This window comes from Parasteatoda tepidariorum, chromosome 11 (genome assembly GCF_982258835.1).
Source record: "Parasteatoda tepidariorum strain Cologne lab strain chromosome 11, Ptep-v5.0, whole genome shotgun sequence".
Taxonomy (NCBI): domain Eukaryota; kingdom Metazoa; phylum Arthropoda; class Arachnida; order Araneae; family Theridiidae; genus Parasteatoda; species Parasteatoda tepidariorum.
In genome coordinates, this window is record NC_141765.1 from 65,087,445 (window position 1) to 65,102,955 (window position 15,511).

General features: G+C 29.4%; 1 protein-coding gene across 11 annotated transcripts in view; it reads left to right on the top strand.

Annotated features, from left to right (window-relative positions):
• Window positions 1–15,511, top strand: part of LOC107449700 (uncharacterized) — a 567,179-nt gene that overhangs the window by 407,730 nt on the left and 143,938 nt on the right. For all 11 annotated transcript variants that reach the window (XM_071187673.2, XM_071187674.2, XM_043043921.3 and 8 more), the window contains one exon: window positions 11,559–11,815. In XM_071187673.2, the coding sequence (XP_071043774.1) occupies window positions 11,559–11,815 (257 nt within the window). The remainder of the gene's footprint in view (window positions 1–11,558; window positions 11,816–15,511) is intronic.

Sequence of the window (15,511 nt, forward strand, 5' to 3'; positions counted from 1 at the left end):
CTTGCAAATATAAAATTTAAATTTAAGTAACAATTCGCTCGACAAATTATTACTTCATAATTATAAATGATGCATGTATAACTAATAATTCATATTTAAACTAAAGATTCTTTAGATTCTTTTCATAGATTTATATTTGTTAGATTCTTAGATACTTTAGATTCTTTTCATAGATTTATATTTGTTAGATTCTTAGATACTTTAGATTCTTTCCATGGTCTTGCTTATATGAAAAAAATGAGGCAAGAAAAGGCATCAAGAAAGTAAATAAAAGTTAAGCCAAAAGCAATAAAAACAATAAAGTAGGCCTCTTAAACTAAAAAGTTTTCAAATATTTATAAGCAATGTTTTGTTTAAAAAAGAAACAGTTTTTATGAAATAAAACAGGAAATATTATTCGTATACCATCAGTCAATGTCAATTCTTAAAGCCTGAAATATATTTAAATTCAAACGGTGTGAAATATAAATAATATTTTGGAAAACATTTTTAAGCTTTATGAATTCTATGTTTTAGTTTAGAAACAAATATGTACATTAATCATCATTAAGTCTTTTTGTGAAATCAATGAAAAAAAATTTAAAAAAATAACTATACATTAACTAAACTATAGCAAGTTTGCAAACATATGTAAACACAAATATTTTGCTTGAAAACAGCAAATATTCAACAATATTAACAAATATCCCTCAAAGAAATATTGTTTCTTTTTCATATTCATTTTTATTAAGCAAAATAAGTGTATCGTTGAAATCGTCATAATTTTGATTATTTATTGTTCTAAAACAGAATAAATAATTTATTTTTAGAGCAGTACAGAAACTCATAGAAGGTAATTTTAAAAGAATGTGATAATAGTATTTTATAATAACCTATTAATTTAAATAATTATGACCATCTGTATCGTAAAGTTATATGTTTAAATATAGATTTTTCAATTCATTTTCATCTGTTTCTTGGTGAATTTTCATAGCATAGTTATCATTTTTATTTCATCATTTTTTTATGATTTTCATGTGTTGTTTCTTCATAAAACTTCACGTGGTATTTTTACAGATAAGTGCTGCTTAGTTTAGCTATTTTTTTAAGCCTATCAATGTTGGCCAGATTCATTTCGCATAATACTGTCGCATCAATATTTCTTTTATATTCTTTACAATTCCATGCTTTTTACGTTTATAAACTTATTAAACTCATTCTCTCTTTTGTTTCACGAATATTATTTTTCAAAGCAGAACTCGGGATTAAATTTGTTTGCTAGTTTTCATGTTATATTAATTACAAAAGACAAATAAAATCTAGGTAGCTGAAAAAGATTAGCTTCATGTTAGCTATTTTTTCCCTCACTTTTTCGAACAAACCAAATTTTAAACTTTTTTTTCTTCCCCTTTTTACATCTTCCTCACCCTACCCCAACCTCAAATCTCTTCTTTTTATCATTCCACACCGCATTCGAATTCTTGGCCGAGGTTCCTCGCATGTCCGATTTCCTAAGCTCGAGCGTTGAGCTTAATTCCTCAGATTTTGTCTAATTAGTGAATATTTGAAGGGATTTCTGTGGGGATTAAAGGCAGAGAAGATCTCCGTACTGTTCCGTAATTAAGAACTATGGCGCGCATTCAAATTGGAGATAATGATAAATAAAATAACGACGAACCAAAGTACAGCTTCGTTGTTTTATCCCATGTGTATATGGAGAATTTGGGGGTTCCCTAGTGGTTGCGTCTCTTTTTATTCCTGGGATGCTGGAAGAGGAGAAGAAAATGAAGAAAAATGTCTTTACCCACAACACTCACAGCTTAATTTAGCTCCAGGATAATCTAATGAGATATTCAAAAAACCTTCTGCTTTTGTTTATTCAAAGCCTAATTTTATATGAAAAGGATCCAGCACGATGAGTTTTGAATGCGCAATTTTGTTTTTGTTTTAGTAGCATTTTTTTTTTCTTTCTTACTTAACTTGTTTTGTTACTGCTCCCTAGCATAAAAATTGCCTGGAAAGTATTTTTGAAAGAAATTTCGATCAGTATGTATAAATCTGTTTTTCCATGTTGCTTAAACGCCATGTGGTAACATTTACTCTTTTTTTTCTTCTTCTTTTTTTTAAAGATGCTTGTTTTTTTTTCTTTTCTCATAGAAGAGAAGGCATTGTTTTCTTACTTCGTAAATTTTAGCTCCAAATTCCAGATTTTTCTCCTTCTGAAATTTTTTTGTAAATTCTTTTTATTCTTTTTGATCCATATTCATTTGAAAACTCGCAAAAATCAAATCAATTTTTAATAAAATCTTTTTCTAAAGTAAATCAAATTATCTTTTTTAGGGTCTTTGAAATGTGTTTATGATGAAGAATTTAGTTCAAAATAAATAATTGTTTTACGTTAATTTGATTTCCAACAAAAAGAACTAGAATTTTGATTTGTACTGGTAATTAAAAAATAAAAAAAGTATGGTGTATTATGTTTTTCTATCTCTTTCAAAAAAACTTTACACTGAGTCATATTGAAGTCCTACATTGAAATGTATAATTTTTATTCAAAAATTCAATACAGAATTTGAATTTAAAGTGTGGGCATGATTGAAAGAATTCTTATTATATTTAATTTGATGCAAAACAAAAACATTGCTTTTTTTTATATTTTTGAGTCTGTTAAATTTAAATTTGGAGAGTTAATGATTATTTTGTATATTGCTAACTATTTGTAACTAATAATTACTTAAAAAAATTCTTGATAATAAACTATAAAACGTAGAAGATTTATTAATATGAAATAATATATAATCATTGTAGTTTAAGACTTTATAATAAAAAGTCAATTAGGTTTAAAACAAAATCAAATATTCAAATATTATCAAAATGGCATCAAATCTTCTTGTTAATAAATTTATTCAATCATAATTTTGATTGTAAATATGCATTTATTTTAGGATATTAGTATAAAATATGTCACATGTTACTGCCTCTGGCTTCTTTGAAAAATGAAGAAAAAAAAAGCTTTATATGTTTAAGTATAAAAAAAAAACGATGAAAACTTTTAAAAATTTAAAAACCGATCATCATTTCTAACATTTTTTTCCCATAACTGTAAATTAGTTTTCCCCGCAACTAAATGTCAAAACGTGACGCGACATGTTTTCTGTGTCAATATAAAGTAATAAACGATATTTCAATCTAGCCCGTCTTGTCAACACTGGGAAAAGGAAAAAGAAATCGAGGGAAGATGAAGAGCAGGATGAAAAAAAAAATCCTCTTCATCCACTTGAAGGAGTGAGAGAATGTTTTATTTCGAGAGGATGCTGCAAGAAACAAACGTATTTGTTGGCGTCAAGGAGGGGGGAGTGCAACGATATTTTGTGCTCATGTCATCATCCCAGGTTGAAGGAGATGGCCCCGAGACATTATTTGTGTTGTCATGAAGTGGCCTTGTCGCCTTTCTTCTTCTCAAAGAAATGCTCTTTGTCTTCAAGCTTTGAGAAGGGATGTTGACGTCTTGTACCTTAAGGGGAAAATGTCACTCTGTATAGGTGGGGACGAGGCCGTAAATGCTTCTTAATGATGATAGTTGAAACGACGCCGCAATATACCACTATATCGCACCATTTTTTTATCTCATCAAATCACACCCACCTAATATAAATTTTGTTTTAAACATTTGGTTCCTTGGGGGAAATTAAAAAGGTTTTTATTGCTTTTTTTTATCTTTGTAATATGTATATTTGTTTTTATTTTTAATTCTCAATCATTAGATATTTTTATCTTTCATCATTAAAAACATTTATCCAAAACTTGAAAAAAAATATAGTATGGCTTTCGATATGCTTGAAAGAACAAAAAACATTTAACAGATTAACATCAGAACATTTATTTAATATTGCGCACGCTGTTAGAATGCTCATATTAATGTGAGTTTTTTGGATCTTAAGTTTAATATTGCTTTAATGATTGTCTTTGCTCCGTTATAAAACAATACACATTTTGTCCTTTTTTACTTATCTCTGCCTCATTTATAAAGCAGTAAATATTTTATAAAACTTGAAGGATGATTTCAAAACCTAACTTGTTGATATCCAAGTAGAAGTTTTTATGAATGTCTTATTTGAACTTAACAATAATGTTATAAATAAAAATTCCTTATAAACGTTTTGCATATTTTAGTTTCGTTATAAGACTAAATGATATAATTTTTTAATCAAAAATAGTCTGCTTTTAATTTAAAAGATTAAAAATTGCTTCATTTTTATTGAGGCGCCAAACTTTTTCCTTTGCGTGAAATATAATACAAGAAATAATAACATAAAATATGTATTAAGTTTTTTTACATACATCTTTAAACTATATAATCGCTATTAAATTCCTGAAAGGAGCAGTAAAAGAAAATAATGATAATGTATGCTCTTTAATATTGAAGAAAAAGATATTGAAATAAAAAGTTCACTTTTGCTTTATAACTTGTCCTTTTTATTTCCCTTCTCGGCACCTCTTTCTAACAATGGTAACTAGGATTATGGATAAAAAAAATTACTGATTTGTTTTTGAAATTTTTTAAGTCATAATTTTTCGTCAGAAACTAAATCTTACAATAATATAAATACGAACCCTTATAATCAAATAAATTTTCTTAAAAATCAAAATTTATAATGATCTTAAATTTAATCTAACTTAACTTACAGTAGAAAATGAGGAGAGCAATTAATGCCAATACAAGTACCGAAAATATATATCTCAATGTATTCCTTCTAATATTTGCACGAGGTTAAAAAATTTTAGTTTGAAGAATGATAGAATCTTCCCCGTTATCTTTTTTTTTTCAACCAAGTAGCCGCGAAAGTAAAACAACAATGAAGAGCTTTTCTGTTCCTTCAATTGACCAAACAGCGATGGAAGAGTAATGAAATAGGCAGAAGAAGGGGGAAAAAAATGAGGGACTTCGGTATCTCCTGTCGTTCTATCTTCTCCTGAAGAAGAGGAGAAAGATTGGAGCTCTAAGGTTGGAATTCTGTCGCTGACAATTATCAAGAAACTTAAAATAACAGAAGTGGGAGATAAAGGAAAGCGAAAAAAGAGGGCAACCTGATTAGCAAAAGCGGGAGAGTCTGTGATAGTGTTTTCTCAAGCAGCTAGCCAAGACAAGGCAAACTAAAACGAAGGCCACCCGCTCGTCTGTATGTATGTACAAGCAGGCAAATGAAATTAGATTCTGGTCATAACATGAGTCTGTAAAAACACTGCAGGCGTTCCCTTCTGTCACTGAGATGCAAAACCTTAATTTGTCAGTTTTGTCCCTCCTTCATCTCTAGACAAGAAAATTTTTCTTTTTTTCTCCCCTCTTCAAAAACTACCATACTTCTCCCTTTGCTGCAGATTTGGTCTTAATTATTCCCTTCGAAGGGGGAATGAAGGCGTGAAATGTGTCTTTGAGGGAAAAATCTTTGTTGTATCTTACGAGAGAATACAGGCAATCTGACTTGAATGATATCACTTTAATTGGTTGAAAATTCCTTCTGTAACCCATAAAGGGTACATTCTTCAGCTGTTTCATTTTCTTTTTGATTTAGACACAGATACATATTCAATCACAGGATTGTGTCATTTATCTTACTTACCCATGCTATATAGCATTTCTTCGATCCATTAAAATAAGTCGAGTCTCAAAATCTTCGGAGTATGCAAAACTTATGTTGCACATCATTTTCCCCAATTAAGCATTTTTCAGCTGCATAAGCCGTACCCCACTAAATGTTAGTTCGAAATTCATTTGGAATCCGTTGAATTAAATTACTTTCAAAGGACTTTGGTTGTTGTATGGTCAATTAATCCATTATACTTTTGTATCACGAGTCTTATAGATAGCTTTTTATATCATCTTAGTTCAATTTATTTGCCCTGAATACAATTTATTCAAGTTCTATACTGTTTTTACACAATCTCTCTATTCAATGCATTGGAACTACTTTGTTTCAATTTGATAATTTTTTAATGTGTTTTCTAGTGATGTGTTATCCGTAAGTTTTGAGGAAAAAAATTTAAAATTCCATTACTTACAGTTCTTTATCAAGATGCATATCAATGTATTTGTCAATATTTATCGAAATGCATTGTTAAAAAAATGTTTTTTTTTTCAGTATGAGATTTTATTTGTTTAATTTTCAAGTATTTAAAATGTATCTAAAATTAATCACATTCTAAACTTTTATTACCGACGTTGAACAGCTGACCTAATTATGAGCTTACTACTGATAATGCTTATCTCCATAACCTTATATATTTGAACCAAAGCCGTAAGACAAGGAAACTCCTGAATCAAGCATAGGGACAAACTAATCTTCCTGGAGGATTTTTAATTAAACTAACTCGTATTTGCGTTGCATGGGATGGAAAATCTCCCATGGTTAATTCAACGACTAGAGAATTCTAACCGACGGGAACAGAAATTTTATCAACCAGCCTCCACTGGGATTCGAACCTGGGTTACCTCATTCGTATGTGAACGCTGTAGTCCCTGATCCACCTCGGCTCTTCATTCTAAACATGTGATCGGTCAAAATCTTTTTTTTTCCTTTCTATTAAATTAGTGAAATTTCTTATTTAATGTGCATTATATTTTTAAAACATCCACTCAACACATGCAGACGCTTACGAAGTAATGTTTTCAGCTTATTTATGTACTAATAATACTTATTTATTTACTTGTAAGTTATACCATTTTCCTTGTATTTCGTTCTTTAAATAGCTGGTGTGAAATTGAACATTAAACAATAACAAGCAATTGGAATGACCTCAAACGAAAATGCTCCAAAAATCCTTACAACAAATCCTCCTCCATGTCATCGTAGCCATTTGGGGATACTATGTATTTATGTATGAAAATGGAAAAGCAGTTTATCCTATGCATAGAGAAAGTGTTGGATTGACGTGGATTAAGTGCGGGGCTTCCACTTTTCCTAATGATTTATATGTTTATAATTAGTGGTCGCCGCGCGTTTTAAATGAATTATGATCTATTGATTTTGCTGCGCTCTTTCTGTAGTGGCGCATCTCGGCTTGTTCGAAGCCCGTTCAATTACAGTAATCTACAAGATAAATTATCGCCTAGTACACCTAGACCTAAACTGTAATTACACTGACATTCTCTCAGCCTCTAGTATTTTCCTTCTTTACGAACATCAAGCTGAATTAACTTTATTTATTTCCTGGATTTGAGACGGATTTTTTTAACCATCTCCCCTCCCTAGATTTTTTTTTCAACCCTTCATCGTCTTCCGTTACTTTAATTACTTTTAATTTTGCAAATCCATGTTTTAAATCTGGTCTCTTACCTTAGGGTGCTTTTTGAGCCACATGCTTAACGGAAAGGGATTTGAATAAGTGTCTTCCTCTTTTTAATCACCCGAAGAAAGTTTTGAAGGTATCGGGGAAAGGGATTCTTAAAAGGAAAAAAGAAAAAAAACATTTGTTAAATAAAAATGAAATGAACTAAAAAATGCTGCAGATTGCAGAAATTTTCGGTTGCATTAGCTTTCAGACATAAGATATCACCCGACTAAAAAAAAAATTAAGTGTTTTTTTTCGATATTTAAATGTTGTGTAAAATAACTTTATTTTGCTAATCGATTGTGATTAAAAAGCAAAATTCTTCGCGATTTCAAACTCGATGTCATATTAATCATTAATTTTTCATCAAATATTTTAAGTTTCAAATATTTTTGTTAAAGTTTCTAATTTCTATTGACCAATTATGTTTATTGTTTTCTGTTATAAAAGCATTAATTCAGCCAAATTAACTTTAACTTTTACAAGATAATTCCATTAAGTACGAAAAATTTTAATGATATATGTTAGAGTTTATTTAACTAATTTACTAGTGGATTAACTGAGTTTCTAATACATAATTTTGAGCTCTAACTATCGTGATATCATTGTTTATTTATTTCTTACAAAAGGAGTTTTATTTGTTTTTATTGAAAGCAAAGAAATAATAAAGCTAATTTACAATTATGAATTGTTATAGGGAATACTTTTATAAGAAACAAATTCCTAAGGTCATAGATTTGTGAATTTATTTATTCCTCCTCACTTTTTAAAATTTTATTTTGACATTCTATGTATATTATTTTACTTAAAATCCATGAACTTAAAATGTGTTAAATTTTTTATTGGATATTTATTTATACAAGTTGTATTCAGAAAAAAATATGCTAGTGAAGGTTGTCAGGGGAAAATAAAGTTGTATCGATTCGTTACGATGGTAATTTTTTTTTAAATTTATAATGTGTATCTATAATTAAAAGTAGACGTCCGGTAGTAAAGGTCCTGGGTTCATTCCTCGGGACGCACAAGGTTGTCTCAGTGGGTCTATAAAATGAGTACCAAGCATGCTTGGGGGCTAAACACTGGGGGTTCCGGCTGACCACCTAACCGGAACATTTGCTTCTGCATCCCAGAGCCGTAAGTCAAGAAAACATAGATGGACACAGTAGGCCTTGGCCCTCTATGAACTGTTGCGCAACTGAGTTTAGTTTATAATTAAAAGTAATGCTTGAATATTTACGTTAAATTACATTAAGTTGGAAATTTTGCTTTTAATATGTACTATGAAAAATTAATTCTACAGTAAAAATTCATAAAAACACGTCCTATTTGGTTTTAAGTCCATATTTTATTTGTAATGTATCAAAATTAGAAACTTATTTTGTTCGATTTTCTAAAGGAACTAGTTTTAAGCTTTAAAATAAAAACAATAATAATAATTTTTAAGCATGTAATAATTTTCAGTGAAACACTTGATTAAAAATGGTTCGGTTAAAAGCTTGATTGATATCCTATTGGAAAAATATATAAAATAAGTTTTAAATTTCAACTTGTTTGAAAGATTATTTTAAGTTATTAATTATATTAAAAATCTTTTTTTAGCTTGCTTTTTCTATTGTCTTATGCATATACAAAGTTTCCCAAAAGCCTTGTATAAAGTTTTTTTTTCAAACAATGAAAGGAATGAATAATACCCCCAAGCAATAGCAAGCATATAAATGTATGCGCAACTAAGCTCTATCATAATACAATTATCTATATGTGAATGAGTATTACAATAATATGAAAATTATTTATTAAAACCTTGTATTTGGGGTAATATGAAATATTCACGTAACTGGAAAAGAAAATTTATACTTGATAAATTTAAAATGATTCTTTCCCTTTAATATTCCTTGGTAAAACATCTTCTTCAATTACAGTAAGTAAGCCTAGTAGAAGTCTTAATATCACCCAATCCATTTCTGGTATTAAAACACATTTAAAAAGAAATTGCCTTCAGTAAAGAGTTGTTTAACCCTTACAATATCGACTTTCCAGTAAACACGAATTCTTTTAGCGTAAGAACTTATCCTACGGCAGAAAGAATCGACTTAAAGTGAAATAAATATTGACAAGTTTAAAATGCGATGTAAGAAAGCTGACGGGGAAAGATTCTTCATCTGGTACTCAATGATGCATGAAACAAGAAAAGCATCGCTTCTTCAAATTTAAACGACCCCGCGAGTTGAATTGTTATCCTATTGAGCAAATTTAATAGAAGGGATCTTAACATTTCTTCTTTTATTTTTATCCCTTTCTCTTTTTATTTATTTTGTTTGGTTTTTTGGTAGAGTAGGGGAGATTCAATTGCCACTATGACGGAATCTCAGCGGTTGGTCTTTTTTGCATCGTCGGATCTAAAGGATAGGGGATGTTCGTCAGAGAAAACGGAATAAAGAGGCTCCGTGGTTCTTAATGGGGTGTAAATATGGTGCAAATGAAATTGGTTATTGTTTCTCCTGAGGACGATTTTTCTTTTTTTCCTATTTAAAGAACATCATTTTTTTCTGTTTTACAATTTTTTTAGAAGATCAATAATCGTTTAGTTTTGATTTTTGTCGCTTTGAAATTATGCATTTGTATCTTTTTATATTCAGTTCTGATTAGTTTTAACAAATTAAGATTAAATAAATATTGACAGGTCTAGGTCTAATTATTTTGACCTAGGTTTAATAAATAGTTTGTAAACATGTAGTAACAACCGCTTTATTTTAAAATACATTATGTTATGATTTTATACTACACTAAAACATATTCTAAGAATTGACTTGCAAATGTTATTTAAATTATTATTCGGAATAAGAGCAAAATAATTAAGTGATATAATTATCATTTAATTATAATACTCTTATTCTGGTTTAATATTTAGTTTTACTTATGCCTGGAGCATTTTCACATTAACTTTAATTACTCTTATTTTATTAATTTAAATCAACCATCACTTTTGTTTGAAGTATAATACATAATATACATTTAATTTTATGGATAAAAATATATCGTAAAAAAGCTGTGTACTTAAGTTTATTTTTAAAACGTTATAAATATTAATTATTTATATTATTTTTACTAATAATGAAAATTTGAAAAATAATCTAATTTTAATAACGTGCATTTCATAAATTAACCTCAATGGTTTCTTTTGTTTCAAGTGCAGTGTATATTTTTCCTTTTAGGAACTTATAAATAGTAAAAATGTCGATATAATAGATACTAAAAATATTTTTCGTTAAATTGATTTTCACGATATTGTTAATTTGATTAGAAGCTTAATAATGATTTTTACGTTATTTTAACATAGCATTTCATAAACTTGATGGTGTAATTTCGTTAAAATTTTGATAACAAAAATTCGTTTTGTGAATTCCTTTTAAACATAAGAATTGTTGTTCTAGACTAAGGTCACTTTCCCTGCAGGTTCATTTATAAACCCTGAAATACCGCTTGCCTGCTTCACCCATGAGTGATCTTTTTCCCCGCGCACCGTTTTTTCTTTGACTTGTAAAGGTGGAAACCAGTTTACGCTGGGAAACCACGTCTCAGTAAAAGATTTAAACGTTGTTTATCTTTCAATAAAACTGCAATATTCATTTCTTTATTTTAGATTTTCCACTTTTTTTTTTAAATTTAAAAGCAGATGTCTGTTTAATTTTAATTGGTTTGCGTTATCTTTATTTTATTACTGCTTATTTACTAGAGCGAGCAAACTGCTCAAGTTTATGCATATAATTTAAAAAATATACACAAATCTTTCTAAAGATTCCTATAAAAATAGTTTTATACAGAAAATGTACGACTGTTTTCAAAGACAAATAATTTTGTCTCTTTCTTTTTTTATTATTATTAATTTTCTGTAATTGAAATAGCAATGTGCTGGTTGGAAAGTTATGCACTCTCCACTTTAAATTCCTTGAATAATGTAATTTTTTTTAAAAATATCTTTACTATTAATCGTTTTGACGAATATTTAATCTCAGTCATTATAGTTTAGTTACTTTAATAACAAAATTTGAGATAAATACATTCTTACAAACTGCACAACTAAATACTTAAAGGCTATAACCCTTGTCTCACTTTACCTAACGCGGTAAATTTCATTGCCAATTATGTTTCACCTAGGCAGCCACCGCAATTAAATTGATCCTTTCAACAAGACTAATTGATAATTTTGACTTGTTGACAAATGTAATAATTGTCTGTTTATGTGCTTTTAGGCCCTGGCGGCAGCCTGGAGGAAGGTCGAGGAGGTGGAGGAATGGACTCCTCGCAAATGCACAGTCTCTATGGTACCCACGGAAATAGGGCGAACAGTACCAGTAGTGGGAGCCCACCAGTGTCCACCCCAAGCTCCAGCGGATCTATGCTAGTGGTGCCTCAACCCATTAGCGCCGCTACCAAGGGTCCTGGAGCACCATCAGGGGTGGCCACCAATGGCACTGGCAGGAAGTACCAGTGCAAAATGTGCCCTCAGGTAAGTTTCCTTTTATATGGTCTTACCAAGTGACAAATCAACGCATAAAATTTAACTATTCAAGTAAAATGTGTTGATTGAACTTATTTGCTTGTATGTCTAATACATTTATTATATCGACTGTTTATCCTTTCCAAATGAACTGATGTCAAACTTTGCGAAGCTTTAAATTGTTATTCTGTCGGTATATTTATTTGATACTGATTTAAATTCACGCTAAAAATAGCTCGAATATTGTCGGTAACTGTTGATTTTCGTTACCGTTAAATTCATTAGTTAAAGGTTATATACACTAATTTATATAAGTCGAACGTTAAATGAAACGTATTGATTAATTTTTATTCAATACGATACTTTCGTTTCAAAACCTTTTGTATTTTACGTAATTGTTGTTTAAAAAGAAACTTCTTCAAAAGGATATTTTTACCTAAATGCTAATAAAACGCGATTTGCCCTCTGAACTTAGGCAAAAACTTCTTTTGTATGCATTGTCTTTCGATTTGTGAATTAAAAAAAATGGGCACTAAAAGAAGAAAAAAAAAGATATACTTTGTGGCAATTGAGACAAGAAGGGACAGCCACCTTTTCTATCTGAGTTGTTATCTTATTCTATCCCCCGGTGGTAGCGGACCTTTATTAAATTTAGCGGTCATAATATTGAGCTGTTCAATGCAGTCCGCGCTCTCTTGTTAATGTTCTCTTATTGCTGCTACAAGGGGATCGTATACCTTTTGAAAAATGTCTGAACTATTTTTTTTCTCAATACGTTGATTGGATGTGTCTAATATAGGCTTATTACTGATTGTTTAAACTTAGACGACTCTTGAAAATAGTATTATAACCCTTTCTTTTCCGTTTCAAATATAGCAAAAATATGTCATTGATTTTAAATAATAAAATGGTTAATATTATTGTTTAATAAGGCAAAAAAGGGTACCTAGGGTATAAATTAAAAGTTGCTCTATGTGTTTGCAGTCAGTCATATGATTAGTCCGACGTTTGATGGAATTTCTGATCTTCTGAAACTTAGAAAAAATTAATTTTCTAAACTTTATTATTATTTTATTCATCATTAATCATGATTTAGAGATAAAATTTAACAGTTTGTTGGACTGACAATGCACACATGTAGTAAAATAAATAAATAAATAAGTATGTAAGTAATGTAGTGTTTTCTTTTTGTGCTGAAAAGTTTCTCTTGCTGTTTTTATTTATTTTTTCATGATTTGAGTTTTTCCTGCTCTCATGCCTGAATAGTAGTTGTTCATAAAAATAAAAGCACAAAATCGCCCTAATCATAGCAGATGTCTTATTTAAAAATTTTAAGGAACCACCATTTCTCTGGTATCTTTTGATAAATACACGCAATGACAAATTCGCTTTTCTGTGCGCTATCATTAAACATTGTTATGAAAATCCACATGGTTAGAACTGGCCACTTGGGGGTTACGATGGAATCTCATGAGTTCATTCTCAGTGATGAGACAAGTGTCTTCGGATTTCTACAATAAATTTGATGTCGTTCCCTGATTCCATGCATAGTGATGCTCCAAAATCGTTGTTCAACGAAGTCATGTTTCCTGTATGACGTCACTCGAAAATCACCATGGCAACACCCCACTCCCTTGACTATGCAATACATGGTCTTCCCTGAACACTATGGACAGTAGTCATCCCCTTAACAAAAAACAAAAAAAAAAAAAAAAAATGCTATGCTCCCCCATTTACCATCAGGAAAAGTTCTTTTCTTCAGCTGTGCCCATGGCTCTTCTGTCCTGATTGCATATATTGGACACATTTCTGTAGTTCCATTTGTGTTACAATTCCTCTGGATGATATTTTGTTGAGATTTACAATAAACCGGGTGGAAACTTTATCATTCTGTTAAATCCATTCTTTTTGGTACATTTATTTCAACGGTCTTTTTTGTAATACTGTAAATTTTTCTTTTGCCAAATGAGTTCATGAAATATTCAACACTCAATTTATTGATTCCGTTTTTTCAGGTTTTGTATCCAATGTATTCACCTGAATAATTTGTTGGTAAATTATTTGCTAAATTTTTTGAAGGAAACTCTACAGTCCTATTTTAGTGATTTTACTATCTAACCGAAATTTCATTTAAAAAAAAAAATCACCCTTTAAGAAGCAGAGGGGAAACTGTCATATTTATTTTAGAACAGTAATTCTTTAAAAAAATCACTCATTAAAGTCTAAAATTTCGATGAAGTTCGTATTAAGAAACATATTATTTTATGCCAATTTCAGTCAATTAAGAACTTTCCTTAAATTTTCTAATTACAAAATAAAATCGCAGCAAATCTTCGTAACAATTTTCCAAATTTCAATTTTCAAAATTCTAAATTTTCCAAAATTGACATTCTATCTTACGCTTCATGATGAATCTCTTTACCTTTAATAGTGCAACGCATTTATTTTATAAATTTAATACCCAATCCCAGTTTCCCCAGCCTCATGTTATATTTCATATAAACGAAATTCGACTTTAACGTTATTATAAAAACAGGATTGGCAACGAGTTAATGTAAAATACTCCAAGATTATTTACTGCTTCTTTTAAAATTATTTTAAAAATCTCATTGAATATTTTCTCTTTGATCTTTTATGTAGATTTCAAATAGAAAACTTAGGGTTACATTTTCCTAACAAAATCAACAGTGAGGCTTTCGAAATTTTTCTGAAATTCATCTTTTAAAGTTTCGTTTTAACAACATTCCCACGAAACGGTAACTCACAAGTTTTTTTTTCCCAAAGAGGGTTTTTCTGTTTTCTGAATCACTGCGACCATAAAAAATATATCCACTTGTTCAATTTTGTTTAATTTCGCTACTGATTTCCTTTTAAACTATTCAATTGCTTTTCGTTTACTTATGAAGTGAGAGGGCAAAATAGCCTCAAGCTAAATTCTTCTACAAACTTAAAAAATATCCTTTTTCTAAGAATAGATAATACCAGTTTTTTTCCCCCAAAGTCGTTTATTGAAAAAAATTTTTTTCTTTCCATTTTGCTTCCCACATCTTTTAATCTTTAAGGATAACTCTTGAAAGACGATGTTGTAAGACAATTACAGAAGAAGAAATTTTTCATAGCATTTCCTTTAAGTCTTCGTAGACAGTTTAAAAATACCGACTTCATGCATCATTATTGTATATGTTTATGAAATAAATGATACAAATAACATAAAGAAAAAAAATCAAGAAAATCCTAAAATGCATTTAGCAACGTCTTTTGCATAGGTTAAAAAAATAAAACTTTTTTTTTTTTTGCATTTTTCAAATGGGTATTACCTTTTTTTTCCCAACGCTTTTGACGTTTATTTTTTATTTATTTTTTTTTCAAATAGGCACAAATATATTTGTTTTATAAATTTTACTTCATATTTTTGAGTGATAAATTTTTTTTTTTTTTTGAAAATACAAGAAAAACTCGGCACCATTTTGTTTTAGTCATTTTTACATATATTTATTACTTTTCTACACAATAATAATTTCCTATGTTTTTATTATTTGCATTTATATATTCCGACAACAAGCTAATAATTGCGAAAACACAAACAAACTTAGTTATGATATCACATTTTACTACATTTGCATTAATGCTATTGACTACAGTTTCTAATTTTTTCATGATTGTTGATTCCGCTTTAAAATCATACATTTCCTATTCCGGATTTTA